At 38.0% G+C, this 17,388-nt stretch overlaps 1 protein-coding gene across 4 annotated transcripts in view; it reads right to left on the bottom strand.

Annotated features, from left to right (window-relative positions):
• myo6b (myosin VIb) overlaps positions 1 to 17,388 on the bottom strand; it is a 73,148-nt gene that overhangs the window by 8,277 nt on the left and 47,483 nt on the right. For 2 of the 4 annotated variants that reach the window (XM_051867093.1, XM_051867095.1), the window contains 5 exons: positions 16,488 to 16,696; positions 14,383 to 14,461; positions 10,597 to 10,757; positions 10,063 to 10,098; positions 2,083 to 2,186 (listed from right to left, as the gene is read on the bottom strand). In XM_051867093.1, the coding sequence (XP_051723053.1) occupies positions 2,083 to 2,186; positions 10,063 to 10,098; positions 10,597 to 10,757; positions 14,383 to 14,461; positions 16,488 to 16,696 (589 nt within the window). The remainder of the gene's footprint in view (positions 1 to 2,082; positions 2,187 to 10,062; positions 10,099 to 10,596; positions 10,758 to 14,382; positions 14,462 to 16,487; positions 16,697 to 17,388) is intronic. The other 2 variants (XM_051867094.1, XM_051867096.1) reach the window with 1 other exon arrangement.

Raw genomic sequence — 17,388 nt, 5'->3', positions numbered from 1 at the left:
TTATGGTTACCCATATGCAAAACTGCCAAAATTTCCTAAATATGTACAGTATGATTCTCTTTCTTCAGTGGATTACAAAATGAGATGTTTTGATCAGAATGTCTGAGGCACTGTTTACATCTGGTATTAAGATGCGTTTTAGCCAATCGGATCACAAGTAGACAAGGGAGCCACCATTTACACTTTGTATTTTAATCCGTCTCTTTTTGTCCACTTTCAACCACTTCTGTCCCGATTTCTTCAAGGGGAAGGTCTATGGGAGGATAAATGTATGGGTTTTTCAGATCTTTCGATCTAATGGGCAAAATAAGCTCACACATTCACATATGAACGCAAAAGGAGATAATAGGCAGCTTTTGTTTCTGCTCTGACAGCCGCAAGACCACGACAAACACTCTGAGTACATACTTGGGGCTTCAGCTGACAAAGTTTAAATCCCGTCTGGCTAGCATGCTTCTCATAATGTCTTTTGTGGCTGTGAAAACATTCGACCACATGAGCGTCTACACTACGAAAGCAATCTGGTCAAATGAGCTTTCAACTAACTCTGGAAGTGGTCAAAAGTGAACAAGCTCAAAACATTTTAGACCCCGTTTACACCTGTATTTAGCGTCATCCACTTCTGATCTGATCTGATCGAGGAAAACGCATCTTAATACCAGGGGTAAACAGGGCCAATGACATGACGTGCATATTTTTGTGTCCAAGTGCATTAATTCCTTTTAAAATAATTTGATAAATTCATGACATGTATCACTTTATTCTATAAAAACTATTTAGTTTACATTTTCAGTACATTTAAATAATAAATATTATTTTATGTTTTGGTTTCTTAAAACCCCAAAATGTCAGGTGGCACAACCGTCCGCACAAATGCACAGACTAAGAAAACTATTTAAAATGTTTTAATAAGAAGAAATTAAAATACCAAGGCATAATTTTATGTTTGAAACTTTTTCTATAAACAAATTTTATACAACCGATGCATCACTCATCGGCACGATTGTGTCAATCAGGCAAGAATGGGAGCAAATTCCAACACCAGAACTTCAGAAACTCATCACCTCGAAGCCCAGACGTTTTCAAACTGTTTTGAAAAGAAGTGGAGATGCTACACCATGGTAAACTTGCCCCCGTCCCAACTATTTTGAGACCTGTAGCAGGCATCAAATTTGAAATGAGCTCATTTTGTGCATAAAGTTGAAAAATTTCTAGTTTAAACATTTGTTATGTTATCTATGTTCTATTGTGAATAAAATACTGGCTCATGTGATTTGAAAGTCTTTTAGTTTTCATTTTATTCAGATTTAAAAAAAAACGTCCCAACATTTCTGGAATTCGGGTTGTAAGTATCAGTAGCTTTAAAACTGTTGAGATCACTGAAAAACTTGTAATTTGTACTGTATGTTCTCAAATGTCAGGGTGGCACAACTGCAAACATGACTCTTTTATTTTGAAGTGAAAAGGTAATAACAGTAAGCATGATAATGCAGCATCCAGAGATGTTTTTATGGCTGTGTGAAAAGGTTCTCAAATCTCATTCAAGCGAATTCAAGCTTTTAATATTCACAACCACAAATGCGATTTGAAAGCTACAACAGAGAATAGTGACTTTGAATCCAGTGAATAATTTCCAAAAACTTAAAAACATAGTCCACAAGAACATTGAGGTTGGTTTTTGGTCATGTTTGGAACTTGAAGGAACTTGTGATCACTATATTTTTTTGTTCTGTGAAAAGGAGCACTCTGCCAAGCATCTGATTTTGTGTTTCACAGAAGAAAGAAAAACTTATGGGTTTAGAATGACATGAGGGTGAATAAATGATGACAATTTTCATTTTAGAGTAAACTATTCCTAAGAGATCTCCAAATAAAAAGCATATATAATTCATTAATTCTTAGATACATAAATTACGGATTGAGAGCAAGCTGCATAATCGGTCTCTCTGAAAAAGCTGTACTGTCACCATCCCTATTCATCATGTTAGTCCCTCATCTCCAAAATGACATGCTTTTTGACATGAACAGCTTCAAGTGAACAGGAAGTTCTGAGATCAGATCAAGGGGACTGATTGATCTTACCACAGGAGGTGTTGATGGCGTCTCGCAGCTCAGCGTACTTCCACTTGCTCAGGTCGTACTTCTTCACCCCAGCTGCCACCTTGTTGGCCTGCACCTGCGCACCCCTGTGATTGCACAGAGGAAGAACAATTTTGAGTTTTTCTTAGCTTCATATTTCTCCATAGGCAAAGGTTCTGATCCATCTCCTAAGCTCCTGTTACCAGCTGCTAAACGTTCCCTAGGCCACAGCACAATCAGATGATTAATTGGCCTTCTGCTTACGTGGAGATACATTCTCTCTGAAACTTGTAATGACATGGAAATAGCACGGATCATGCCAAATTAACACCTCACTGAGCAAATTAGATGCAGCCTTGGCAACACTGTGCTGCAACAGTGAGGGCGGTTAATGGCGGTTAACGATGGCTAATGGTGAGCGAGGGAAAGGCCACACGTGAGCTTTGCGAGGGTTTTGACTCCCACGGTGCAGGGAGCTCTAAGCCTATCAGAGCAGGGATTGTCTTTTTCTTTACTAAAGGCACACAAGGTCTGTGAGGATCTGTGGGGCAATGGCTAAAACATCACCACCCTAGAGCTCCAACAATTTCTGTGTGTTCACAACTATTAGTATGTGGATTTTTGATATGGTTTCAGGTGGTTGTGAGTGGCCAAAAAAAATAAGAAGTAAACAGCTGGTGATACCACTTTCAGTAGAGTGTTATGTGGTTGCTAATGTGTTCTGAACAAGAGTTCATTTAGAAAAACCGATAAACGGCACATTTAAAAAAATGAACTGACTACCGTGCGTTATTCTCCACATATAGCTATGAACCCTAAATACGTTTTGTCAAAAAAGCTGGTATTGTCCACTGACAAGCCATCGCGAGTTCACGTTTTACAGCAGAAACCGACAAGCACCCTAGTTGTTTCTGTACAGAACCCAATAAGTCAGTTTTAGTGAATCAGCACACAATATTCAGGTCAGGTGATAAGGCTGCTAGTCACTTCGAAAAGAAGCGCTAGCTAAGGGGAGTTTTGTCAAAGTTGACTAAAAGTGATAGAGGATTTATAATTTCGACTCGTGCAACTCTATGTACACCATACACATCTTACATGCTGAAACCTTGTTTGTCCTTTTGCGTTTGTGTGCGCGCACGTGCATGCGTGTGCATCTGTGTGTGTGTGTGTGTGCCCATCTGTTAAAGTGTGAGTGTGCGTGTGTGTGCACACGTGTGTTTTAAATGCAATTACAAAGCAATTACTTGGTTTTGTTTAACTCTGAAACATGAAATGTGGAGTTTTCTGCTTTTGCTAAAAAACTAACTTTTAATATATATAAAAAAAAAAACATACTTTCAATGAACTTTAATTTTGTAAGTTACCTGTATTTTTTGGTTATTAAAACCACCCAACTGCAGTTTGATTGATATTACTTGGAATGCACAATAAAAAAACATGATTTATGAGAATGAATAAAAACGGAGTTATCTGTTTTTGCAAATGAACTCTTCAAGTATGCCACACAAGTCCTGAAAAGTGAAAACGTTTCGATCGCCCCCAGGTGGCTGGATGCAGTATAGGTCATAAACCCCGCCCTCTCTGTGTAATCTAATGGGACGTGACGAACTGAACAAACAAATTACACTTCAAACGATTTTTTTTCCCAAAGATGGTTTGTGTAATTTTATGTAATTTTTATCACGCTTGATGTAAGTTCAAGGGCCAGATTTACTAACAGCTTGCGCCAGCGCAAACCCTCCTTTGGCATTAAAAAAACTACTGTCGGGATTTACTAAAGACACACAGTGCAAAATTAGCGCTGAAAAGGCATGGATTGAGTTGTTTTTGCGGCTGATCTTATTGCATATGCATTTGTAGGAGTTTCCCTTTCGAACGCAAAATTTATGGGAGGAGAGTATTTAAATGAATCACGCAACGCGATTTACTAATGTTTGCGCTAGTCAATTTACTGGTATTTGCGCCATTATTTAACGTCCAAAAAAAGCATGTCTTAACCCATTTTGCGACATGGCTGCAATTGTTGCTGCTAGGAGGAGACACCGCAGAGAACAGAGAGCGTGTGGTAGAAGGGAGAAAATATTTTCCACTCGTATTAATTTCTTTGGAATGCCAGAGGAAGATGTTATCCGAACATATCGTTGGCAAAAGATATTATATATGTGTACGTATTTATCAGATTATACATGTAACAAGTTGCGTCGTCCCGCACCTGATGAGAGCAGCAGCATCAGCTCTGCTTATTTGTGACCCAACGCTAATTTGCGCTGCTCTTGTTAGATTGCATTGGTCATAATGTAAATGATTTGACTGCGTCTGTGTTCTTTAATTTGCGCGTCAGCAGTAGATCATGCGCAAAACTTGCCACTCCCATCGGCGCATTTGTGGAATTGCGCTCTCATGCTAATTTGCCCCGTTTAGTAAATCTGGCTCCAAGTGTTCGTTTTTTAAATAAGTTTGGGTTTAGTTAGTTATTTGATGCTATAAAAACGGGGGGTTGACGTCATGATTGACAGCTTCTCTGAGCGAAGGAGTCACCAATACACTTTTATCAGGATTTTCGGGGGGAGACTGGAGCTTCAATTTCTACATTTCCATAACTGTTTATTTCACACCGACATAATGAGATGTTCTGCAGTAAACTGTGCTAACCGAGTGTGCGTGAGGCCTTGATACCGTGGCTACACTCACTATTGTGCAGACTCTGGCTCCAAGATGTCAGCGCCATATTTGGACATTGGCGGCTGCACTTATCTACAACGGAAGAGAGTGAAGGTGTGTCGTCCATATTTTTTTTACAGTCTATGGTTCTGAATGGTTGTTATCATATTGGGCAGTTGATAAGTGTCCTTAGAGAATGTTGACTTGTTGCTAGAGTGTTCTGGGTAGCTGCTCTAGGTGGTCGCTGTGTGTTCATTAGCATGTTGTTAGGGTGCTAAGTGTTCTAAATGGTTGTTAGAGTGTTGCTGGGGTGTTGTGTGTAGTTATCAGGTAATTGGTGTTTGATTGCTAAGGTGTTCTGAGAAGTTTTCAACATGTTTCTAATGGTATAAGGAATAATAACGATGGTATAATAAGCACCGCTAATGATGAACTCTGATAAAGACTGTGGTTTCATTAGGTGACTTCAATAACAAGCTAACCATTCCCAACCTACTTTAGAAAAACCTGTGATCTCCTGAGCCAAAGCATTACCACAGAAGACAATTATTCCAGTACCGGAGGCCAAGATTTAAAGTCATAAAGCGATGAGGTCACTCTGCATCATTAAAGCAAACTTTCTCATATAAAAGCAGTGACAGGAGTCCCATAAGAGACTGAGGGTTGTCAATGTGAGTCTGGGAGGAGCTCTTGCATGGCTGAACATGGTGACACTGGATGTAGGGACACTCTGTCGACTCTGACAGCTGTGAAGAGCAAAGCTGCTTAACGGAGACCCTGTGAGAGAAGTCACTGAACCAGCAACCCTGCTGATTAACCTACTCATACAGGTGTAAGCGGAGTGTTAACACAAACACACACAGGACAAAAAAAAAACATGTTAACACTAGCACTGGGGATGCTACTCATAATTCAAAGTAGTTAAACTACAGTCAAGCAAACATTTTTAAAAAGTAGTTACTAGGGCTGTCCTCGACTAAAGATTTTTCAAGTTGACTAGCAGTCGTTCATTTAAGCGATTAGTCAACTAATCACACATGTATATTAATAAGCCATATAAATCATAATAATGAGCCTTTAATTGCCCATATATAATACGTAGCCTAATCAGTGCTGAAGCTTGCCACAGTGTACCGGCAAAAGTAATGATTATGAATGTGTCATGAAAAAACAGCAAGGAGACTGTCTAAACATTTTAATAATTTATTGATAATGTTGTCTGTGTTTTCGGCTGCAGAGATTAAGTCAATGATGCTGACTCGTCTCCTCCGCAGCAGTGCACACGCCTATATGCACGTTTCATACGGATTACATAATCTGAGAATATTTGTTTTTCACTTGGTTGACAATCGCTTGACATTTCAAGCTTTCTATAGATATATTTCTCATGTCTGTGAGGCAAGTATACACTGAGTTTTAGTCTATTTTTTCGACGCACTCAAGTTCAGAGACCGAGACACCAGAAAACGAATTCTGTTTGTTTTCTTTATTTTACAAAGGCACAACGTTTTCTTGTTACTGTGAGTTTAAACAAATACAAGACCCTTTACAGTTTTGAATTATGTATTACTCTTATCTGTATGACCAAAAATGACAGAGTATTTTAAGTTGTTTCCGCTGTTATCAGAAAAAAATAAAAGAGATCGCGCCGGCGCCTCCATGTCTTGCGGTAAGCGCGCTGTACTTCAGCTTCCACACTCCGCACAAACACTTAGATATGCGCCTAATAATAGCACACATTTATCTAGGTTAACGCTAGAGCGAGCGGCCATGTAAATTTGCTACTACTTACATGTTTCAAATGTTAAGCCATATTAGAGGTCGATGGATGATAGGCGAACGTTTAGACCCGCCGTTAACGATCTGTCATTCACGTGACTTCACCATGAGGCTTTTAGGGAAAGCCCTATTCGTTACTACACAAACTACAAACAAAAAGCATTGAACTACATTAAAGCTACATAAAGCTTAAAGGGGAAATACCTTTTAAAATATACAGTGACCCCAAAAGATATCTGGATACTTCAGTCACACTTAAAAATGAGTCAATGTTATTGAATGACATTTAACAAAATATTAAACCAAGTGGGATTTATTTTAAAGATAGCATAAACATATTTTCCAAGCATAATTTTAAAAGTAGAAGTTTGTGACATTTTATATTATATTATATTATATTGGGGTTAGTAAGACTTTTTTTTCAAGAATTTCATTCAGCAAGGACAGTAAATTGATCAAAAGTGACAGTAAAGACATTTATAATGTTACAAAAGATTTCTATTTTAAAAGAATGCTGTTCTTTTGAACAAACATATTTTCCACAAAAATATTAAGCAGCACAACCATTTTTAACATTTATAATAATAAGAAATGTTTCTTGAGCACCAAATCAGCATATCAGAATGATTTTTGAAGGATCATGTGACTGGAGTAATGATGCTGAAAACTCAGTTTTGTCATCACAGTAATAAATTACATTTTAAAATATATTAAAATAGAAATGTTACTTTAAATTTTAATAATAGTTAACAGTATTACAGTTTTTACTGTATGTTTCATCAAATATGCTCCAAACTTCATATATATTTATGTAGAAAGTAAACAAAAGTGTTTGAGGCTTATTTGTCCCACAATTTGTTTGCAGATGTCACTTGGTTTGATATTCTATGTAAAGCAATGACATTCATACATTTTAAGCGTTGCTTAAAGCATTCAGTTACTAAAGCATTCAGTAGAAAATAGAATATGTAAAATTATGCGAAAGGACTGAACGAACCAGGTCTCTAAAATAAATACTAAATAAAAGTAGTAGTAGCACCAATTCTTCTAATTAATTACTCCACAGCACTGGTGCCATATGGGGCACTTCCTAATGTGTAGAGAAGACCAAACAGGCTACTATTTTATTGTGACAGATTTCCTTCTGCTCTGAGCTAATTGAAACTGATGACTCCAGATGACAGCACAAGACAGAGAATTAGAAACACACTGCAACAAAACCCTCTTTCCTCTTTAAAGCACCCTTTCTCAGTAAACACTAAAACGCCAAACAAAGTTTCTTCCTTGAGTACCATCATCCAGAACTGAAAATGTTCATGCTGAGAGTTGCATATACAGTTCCTATGAGCAGGTGAAGGCTGCAGTGCTTGACATGCATAAATGCAACATTTATTTTGAGGCAACATAACTAAATGGAAATAGAGTTGTTGAGCTCCCTAGGAAATAAGATTGAAATGGATCAACATGTATAAGAGACTGCTAAAAGCTCCCAAAGACTCATTCTATGTCCATCATTTCTTGCTATTTCTGTTTTTTGTTTTGCTTTTTTCCTCTTTCTTTTGTGAGAAACCAATCTACAACTAAATTTTTACATTTTCTGAAGAAAAATGTGAGTGGGGCTTCACTGTAAAAAAATTGCTGCCCGGTCACTGCTAAATATGACTTGCATCATTTCAATATAAGTGTATGTGATTTTTGTGCTTATTTTATATTTCATCAAGCAAAAGTAAAAGTTTCTCAAAAGCTACACAATTTATTCATGTAGCAAAAGGCTGAGTTACATGCCAAAGTTTAATACACTGCCAGCCAAAAAAAAGTCGCCGTTTGGTTTTTAATAGGCAAATACATAAGAGTCTATGGATGGATCATTATTACTAGTGATTATTATGTTTCTAGCATGTTGTATGTTTGGCAATGGATCTTTTAACCCTAACTGATGGAGTGTGTAGCTTTTCATTTCTTAAACAACCATGTAGGAAGATGTATCATGGCCATATTCCAGGATGACAAAGTCAATATCCATCAGGCTCAAATTGTGAAAGAATGGTTGGTAGGGAGCATGAAGAATCATTTACACAGATGAATTGGCACCTCTGAGTCCAGACTTTAAAGGATTAGTTCACTTCAGAATTAAATTTTCCTGATAATTTACTCACCCCCATGTCATCCAAGATGTTTATATCTTTTTTTCTTCAGTCGAAAAGAAATAAAGTTTTTTTGAGGAAAACATTCCAGGATTTTTCTCCATATAGTGGACTTCAACAGTTACCAACGGGTTGAAGGTACAAATTGCAGTTTCAGCTTTAAAGGACTCTACACAATCCCAGACAAGGAATAAGGGTCTTATCTAGCAACGATCGGTCATTTTCTAAAAAACAAAAAAAAAAAATTAAAAATTATATACTTTTTAACCACAAATGCATGCATTACGTAATCACGTTGGAAACGTGACGAAGGCGGAATTACCGATCCACAAAGTGAACGTGCAAAGACTAAGTCAAACAGCCTTTACAACAAAAAAAAGGTAAAACAACGATGTCGGACGATTTTGAAGTTGGAGGAGAAAATGATTTGGAGTTTTTCGCCCTACTGCGGTACTTCCGCCTACATCACGCGTGACCTTTCCAACGTGATTACGTAATGTGTGGCGCATCGCAGAGCAGTGCAAGACGAGCATTTGTGGTTAAAAAGTATATAAATTTGTATTTTTTTTTTTTTTTTTTTAAATGGCCGATCGTTCTGCTTGATAAGACCCTTATTCCTCGTCTGGGATCATTTAGAGCTCTTTGAAGCTGCACTGAAACTGTAATTTGGACCTTCAACCCATTGGTAACTGTTGAAGTCCACTATATGGAGAAAAATCTTGGAATGTTTTCCTCAAAAACCTTCATTTCTTTTCGACTGAAGAAAGAAAGACATAAACATATCGAATGACATGGGGGTGTGTAAATTATCAGGAAATTTTAATTCTGAAGTGAACTAATCCTTTAAATTCATTGAAAGTCTTTGGGATGTGCTGGAGGAGACTTAACAGAGTGCTCAACTCTTGCATTGTCAATACAAGACCTTGATTAAAAATTCTCTTGATGGAAATAAATATTGTGATGTTATCTCCATCAAGAGGTGCATCAAACAGGGACTTTTTTTTTGGCTGGGCAGTTTATGTAGTGTTAGGGGTTTGTTTAAAATATGAATAACAAACACCTATAAGAAAAACCTATAAAAAAAAAATAAATAAATAAAAAAAAAACCTCCCCAGAACTACAGTTCTGTGTCCTTGATTTCATTGGTTGGCAAAAAACAAAAACAAATCTACAAATATAACCACGTGCTAGGTCTCTATTTAATCCAATAACTTATTCATGTATGAAGTATTTAGGTTAATATCAAAACTAAGAATTAGCCCATTGTTTACTGTGACTTTCTATGAGTAATCCTCTATCTAGGTTGTGGTGAGATTAGGGGGACAGGACGTGATTGTGGGTGAGTGTGGTTAGACTGAACCAAGCGGAAAATCAGGGGGAAAAAGATTCTATGTCTTACATCTCTGTGAAGAACCCAACACCTGTGGTACTATCACTGGAGGGGAGAGGAAGCAGAAAAAAAGAGGTTTGGATGACAACATGGTCTTCTTAGCACCCAGTTAGCATGTGTAATAACATCAAAAGAGCCTTTTATTTTATTAAACATAAAGCCGGAACAGGCGACAGTTCTTTGTCCACTTCCATTAACTAAATGAAATATGACTCCCGAGTGCTGCACCGCAGGCATCTCGTGTTTCTGTTTACCTGCTTTTGTAGAAACACGAGCTGGCCGCATTAAAAATGATTCATGGCATTTATGTAACGCTGTCTGGCAGAACCTTGTTCTTTGTTTGTTGTTCTGCCGCGGCTCTGGACCATACAGGTTCTTTTCAAATGGAAATCTCCATATAAAAATAGCGCTGATTTACATGTGTTTTATGAATGGTAACATGCAGGAGTATGGAGTCTTTCTTTGTTTGATTTCACCTGGTGACGCTGTTTGAGATGTCGACTTTATTATTTTATTATGGTGCACTCGTGTGTTTGTACATACCTGCGCAAGCTGGGGTCCATTTGGGCTTCATCCTGGATGAGTTCTGCCTCGCTCTGAGCGATCCTCATGGCCAGTTCTCTGTCCCTCCTTTCCTGCTCCAACATGGTCTGTCTCTGAGTCTCTTCCTCTCGCTCCAATGCCAGCTGCATCTCAAGTTCAGCCTGGAACAACATACATTCCCACAAATCAATAATACGCACACACAAATCTCAACACCTTTGGCGTTTGCCACACCTGTGCCTTCGTTCTGTTCCAACTCGAGAGACACAAGCAAACAAATGGATGCCGGTGGGGATGCTGACAGTAATGAACACATATTTGAGCTCAGAGCGATGAACTGTGGTGGGCCAAAGAAGAATCCGAATGAAGCTGACACCATCCCTATTTAAAAAAAAAAAAAAAAACTTTTGGATGCCTGTTTGCTGGTGTCCTCAAGCACAAACTTGTTTGTGGACCATTTTCTCCACACAGATGCTGATTGATCAGCTTCAGCTAAATTTTGCTGATAAGCAACCAGCTAGACCAGTACCAAACTAGTACTAATCAGCATAACCCAGCCTGGACCAACATGGAAATTCAAGACCCAATTGAATAGTTTGCAATTTCTGTCCTGTGTTGATGCATTTCCTGTTGAAACAGGAAGCCAGACAGGACATTTTTTTCCACATCCGTGAAATATACTATACTATGGAAGCTTGTTTCTGCCACTAAATAAAAAAAAATAAAATAAAAAGGTAATTGCGACTTTAAAGTTATCAAGTTTTTTTATTGCAATTTCAAGGTTTAGATAAAGTAAGAATTGCGATTTATAAATTCAGAACTGTGAGATATAAACTCGCAATTGTGAGTCTGTACTGTAAAAGACTGTACTGTTTATATCTCGCAATTCTGACTTTATATCACACAATTCTGACTATTTATCATGCAATTTTGACTTTCTATCAAGCAATTCTCACTATATCACACAATGTTGACTTTATAACTCGCAAATCTGACTTTCTATCACACAAATTTGACTTTATATCACGCAATACTGACTTTATATCTCACAATTCTGAGAAAAAAAAAGTTTGAATTGTGAGATAAAAAAAATTGAAATTACCTTATTTATGTCATAGCAGAAACAAGCTTCCATACTGTACCATGCTACTTGCTATTCAGGGGCAGGGACATCCTCATTCTAGAGTGCATTTGATTGCACAAAAATTTGGATGAAGTGCTAGATGAAGACATTTTTAAAGTTTATTTTAAAAGCCTATACCTGCTAAAACCCTGATTTTGCTGACTTTCAGGAAGGTTGTGGAAGCTTTTTGGTCATAACATTTCTCTGCGCAATCAACATGATGCTGTTTAAGGCAGGCTACAGAATTCCCTCAATCTCCTCGTCCAGTGGCGTCTGGTACTTCTGAGGAAAGAGAGATTAGCAAGGTGGCCCTGCCCCAGACACACTGTAACCCATCTATAGCACTGCCCACTGAAAGGATATTAAGCTATTACACTTCCTGCTGTGTGCTAAGGTGTGATTAGGCATAAAAATGAGGCTGTACTGCAGCCAGCCGGCCTGGGATTCTACGTCTAGACTGTGCTAAATGGGGAAAAAAGAAAAAAACCAAAACAAATAAAATGAAAAGAATGGTTTTAGATGAGTAAGAACAGTCTGGGATAGAGTCCAGCAGCATGGTCCAAAAGCACAGGTCAAAACAGAGCAAGGGAGTGATAGAAGAGAAAAGCTTAGATGGAACATTTTCATCAGAGAAAACCTCAGAGAGAAAGAAAAATGATGCAGGCACTATTCTGAGGAAAAAGCAAGGCAGCTGAGCTGTAATGCCCATATATATAAAGACATATATAGAGAGAGGGTTACAGCACACACTGGTCATGATAAATCTGAGCTATGAATCAAACTGCTAAAAGCAGGAGAGACGTGGTGGAAAACAGAGTGATATATTATGGCTGAAAATAACCGTGATAAAGATTTTATAAACAATGTGACAACAGTCTTTGAGTGAATTGCAAATGTTTTCTGTTGCAAAGGTCTTCAATTTATTCAAGGATTCAAAAACAATTCTATTTTCAAGCCAAGGTGATTTTAAAACTTTTTATAAACTTTGATCATTCATATATATATATATTACAGTATACAGTGAACTAATATGATGAATACTGTGGAATACTTGATGTAAATACTGTGTGTGTTGGATTAATAAACATACTAAATGATGTTTTGGTTTTTTTTTAAATGTAAAAATGCAGAGAGTCTTCTGTGACGGGTAGGTTTAGAAGGATTAGTATGGGGGACAGAATATACAGTTTGTACAGTGTAAAAATCATTACGCCTATGAAGAGTCCCCACAAAGATAGCTGTGGCAAGCAGGGTGGGGCCAAAAGCAATGAGAACGGAGCGAGGCCGGTGATACGAGTGCTAATGCATTAACGCAATTGGCTAGCATCTGTGCTAGGGTATTTGTATAAGGCGATCTGTTTGGCTGACACCTGTGTAGACGCTTGAAAAGTTGAAAAAGGTGAACATTTTTAACATTCTACTGCGAGCAACACCAGTGACGCAACGCAACGGAACCCACAATTCAGTTCGACAACGCATGACGTCACCCATTCAAAGTAAAAGACAAGCATTAACGCTGATGAATGGTGTGAATGCACCGTTAAACATTGCTTCAATAGTGAAAACCGAGTGTTTGTGTGCCTCATAATAAAATAATTTGAATAAACTGAACTGTAATAGTAAAGGAAGTGTTGGGAAAAGTCACTTTTAAAAGTAATGCATTACAATATTGTGTTACTCCCTAAAAAAGTAACTAATTGCGTTACTTTTGCATTATTTTTTACCATCTAGGCTGGGCTGTTTGTTTGTTTTTATAACAAAAAAGTCCTATTTTGGTAAATGTAAAGGCCCTTTCACACGAAACGTGAAATGATAAAGCCTCAGGCTGAAGGAAATGCAAATTCACGCCTGTACAGTAGAGGGCGCAGCTCAAACAAATGAGCCTTTCAGCTGTGTTGCCATTCTGGAATACAGAAGAATAAGATGCATAAGAAGTAAATGAGTAAATGTATGCTCACATTTAGTCTAGAACTAGTCTAGAATAACCATCATGCTCACACAGCTCACACAACACCTCTGCACTTACTCCCGATTTCTCTTAACATGGGGACAGGAGAAGTGTCAGCCAATAAATGGGAAAACAAATTAACTTGTGTTACTTATTTGAAAAAGTAACTCCGATATTTTATTGCAATTTTAAAAGAAATGCGTTACTTGAAAAAAGTAATATGACTACGTAACTCGCGTTACTTGTAATGCGTTACCCCCCAACACTGAGTAAAGGTCACAGTAAGTTAGAATAGAATAGAATAGAATAGAATAGAATAGAATAGAATAGAATAGAATATAAAGCAGCACAGAAGACTTCTAAGACTGTGCAACAGTTTTCGGTCAGCATGGGCACAAAGCGTCTCTGCAGGGCGAATCATCTAGAGGGAGCAGCGCAAGGGAAGTCAGCCAAGCCCCCAAACACAGCATCGCCATCAGGAGAAAGGGGACATAGGACTTTCACTCCGCAGACGCAGCATAATCCAGCCCCAGGAGGTAGGCAGAGGCTGATGAATAAACCCACAGGCCGCTGTGGCAGCTCAATACAGTCATGATTACAGTCTCGGTCAGCTCTGAACATGCCAGCGTGAGACGGAGTGGGCATTTGGTTTTCCGAAGGAGTCAGCGGAGGAGAGGAATCAATACACAGAGGGAGCGCATATACACATACACACCTGCATGACTCGCTCTTCCTCTTCTCTTTTCTTTCTCTCCTCTTCCTCCTGTTTCCTCTTCTGCTCCATCTCGGCTTTCCTGATGGAAGAGAGATCGAGGGTGGACCATTAATTAGTTACTCCGGCCTGCGGGGAACTATATTCCTCCTGATCAATGACCCACAGGAAGGGACTTGAAAACACCCACATGTGGATTCACAATTGTCACACAGAGAAACGTGGACCGCATCTAGTCTTTGTAGTGCAAGCGAGTCCCTTCAATAGCAGATGAAAATGAATAGTGCGCTGTGAGCTTTGTTCGCATTTTCATATCAAAAGACCTATATATTTATATACATCTCACAAACAGCAAGCAAAATCTGCTGAGCCTTTCTTTTTACTTTGTTGATCATGGATTCAGGCACTTATTTATGCATCCTTGCCAACTTTGAGACCTTGAAAATAGGGAGATTTGTGAGGATTGGGATTGGGGGTACAGTAATGATACAATTTGTTGAATGTTTAGCTGCTCTCAATGAAGGAGTGTGATTTGCATGACAGTGGGCCCAAAAGTCTCAGAGCGATTTTTGCATTTATAACTTGTAATTTACATCTTTAATTACAAACTACATTATTAGCATAATTCTTCAGAAATCTATGGAAGCTCATTTCCACCATGAAATAAAAAAATAAAAAAGATAATTGCGACTTTTTATCTCACAATTCTGACGCATTACAAGTAACGTGAGTTACGTCAGAATTGTCAAGGTACTGACTTTCTTGCAATTGCAAAATATAAACTCACAATTGTGAGTTATAAAGTCAGAATTGTGAGATAAAAAGCCAGAATTGCGAGTTATGAAGTCAGAATTGGGAGTTTTTCCCCCGGATTCACAGACAAGGCTTAAGCTAGTCCTAGACTAAAATGCATGTTTGAGCTGTTTTAACTGAAAGCAACTTGTACTGACATATTTTAAAATATGTCAGTGCCACTGTTTTGACTCAAGATTCACACTAGTAATGTTTTTTTCTAGTATACGTTTATGAAAGCTACTTAAATATCCTAAATGAACTAAGGTCTAATCCTGGTTTAGGCTAAGCCCTGTCTGTGAAACTGGGTATAAAGTCAGAATTGTGTGATATAAAGTCAGAATTGTGAGTTATAAAGTCAGAATTGTGTGATATAAAGTCAGAATTGCGAGTTATAAAGTCAGAATTGCGTAATGTAAAGTCAAAATATGTTTGATATGTTTGCACAAGCTCTGCAATTCACCGGCATCATGTCGACAGATGACGTGATTAAATTACACTGTTATGATAGTTTAAATCATAAAGTATATATTCAAAACTACAGACTATACAGGTCTGGCTATGTGAGACTATGGTTTGAATTAATTCCTTTTCTTTGCATGACACATTGACATTACAGTACAGAATGGCTCTTTCGACATTATCCTGAACATTGTATAAGCATTCATTTCAAGTGTCACTGAACGGAAGAGAGGTTTTTGGGAGCCCGCGTAAATGTCACATCCTTTTGTTTTTGCTGGCAAAAACATCCCGAGCCACATAAAAATCAGTCTACAGGCTTTTATAAACAACCTAGGAAGTCGGGGAAGGTCTCGTTTTTGAAGTTTCATTACAAGCTGTTCACACATTGGCAATAAAAAAGTGATTAATACATGGAAATTCTCACCTATAGCCCCTTTAAATGAAACTGAGATGAGCTTCAGGAGAAAAAAAAATGAAGAGGACTATGTAAAATCGTCAACAATTAAATCCAGATAATTTAATAATCTATACGGAAGGGCTCCAGGGTGGACGGGATAGAAGTTGCTGTTGTTGTATATGCTGGTGTGGAACTAAATTTTTTTTTGACAAGACTATAAACATAGAAATATCATCATGACCTGATTTGTGAAACGATGACAGATGCTATCCATGACAGAAGGCTCTGGAGAATGCATAAGAGAGAGCAGGTCAAGCCGAACCCTCCAGTGATATATTAATCTCTCTGCCAATCCCCTCCTACACCCTTTTTTTCAACTCCTGTTCTTCTTTCAAATGTGCTGGGACTCTGACCTAATGTACGGTTCATCCTATTCGAAACTTGCGACGTGACTCACATGCGGCGGTCTTCTTCCTCCTGTTTGCGTAACTGCTCCTCCTCTTCACGTCTCTTCCGCTCTCTCTCCATCTCCTCCTGGATGCGCTTGAGTCTCTCCGTCTCCTCCTGCTCCTGCTTTTTCTTCTGCATTGAGGAGAGGAGCTGCTCTGAGCGTTTCACCAGGCCCTCATATTCCTGCTCGATCTCCTTGCGACTCATCACCGTGGACTGAGAGTAGAGATAAAAAGAGTGTCAAAATTGATTCAGTTTGATTTATTTGAGTATATATTTTAGTTATAATGTATGGAAGCTTGTTTACGCCATGAAATAAAAAATAAAAAAGGTAATTGCAACTTTTTCTCTCACAATTCTGACTTTTTCTCAGAGTTGCGTTATATAAAGTCAGAATTGTGTGATATAAAGTCAGAATTGCGAGTTATAAAGTCTGAATTGTTTAATATAAAGTCAAAACTGTGAGTTATAAAGTCAGAATTGCGTAATGTAAAGTCAAAATGAAGTCAGAATTGTGAGATATTAACTCGCAATTGCATGTTATAATGTCCAATTGTGTATAACTCACAATTCTGACTTTTTTTCTCAGAATTGCGAGATATAAACTCACAATTGCGAGTTATAAAGTCAGAATTGCGAGATATAAACTCACAATTCTGAGAAAAAAGTAAAAATTGCAAGTTTATATCATGCAATTCTGACTTTATAACTCGCAACTTCTTTATAACTTCTTCTGTGAAACACAAAATGAGAGCTTCAGTTTTCGATACAATAAAAGTAGATGTTGATTTATACTGCCAAGCTCCATAAAAGCATTTCATACAATTGAAACAACAGCCATTAAGTTCCCACGGCCACAGCTTTTTAAGGGCGGGTATTCTATGTCCGTCAAAAACAGGCTCCAAATG

The sequence above is a fragment of the Ctenopharyngodon idella genome, chromosome 17 (assembly GCF_019924925.1).
Source record: "Ctenopharyngodon idella isolate HZGC_01 chromosome 17, HZGC01, whole genome shotgun sequence".
Taxonomy (NCBI): domain Eukaryota; kingdom Metazoa; phylum Chordata; class Actinopteri; order Cypriniformes; family Xenocyprididae; genus Ctenopharyngodon; species Ctenopharyngodon idella.
The sequence above is the reverse complement of the archived record's forward strand: the minus strand, read 5'-3'. Positions and strand labels throughout refer to the sequence as shown.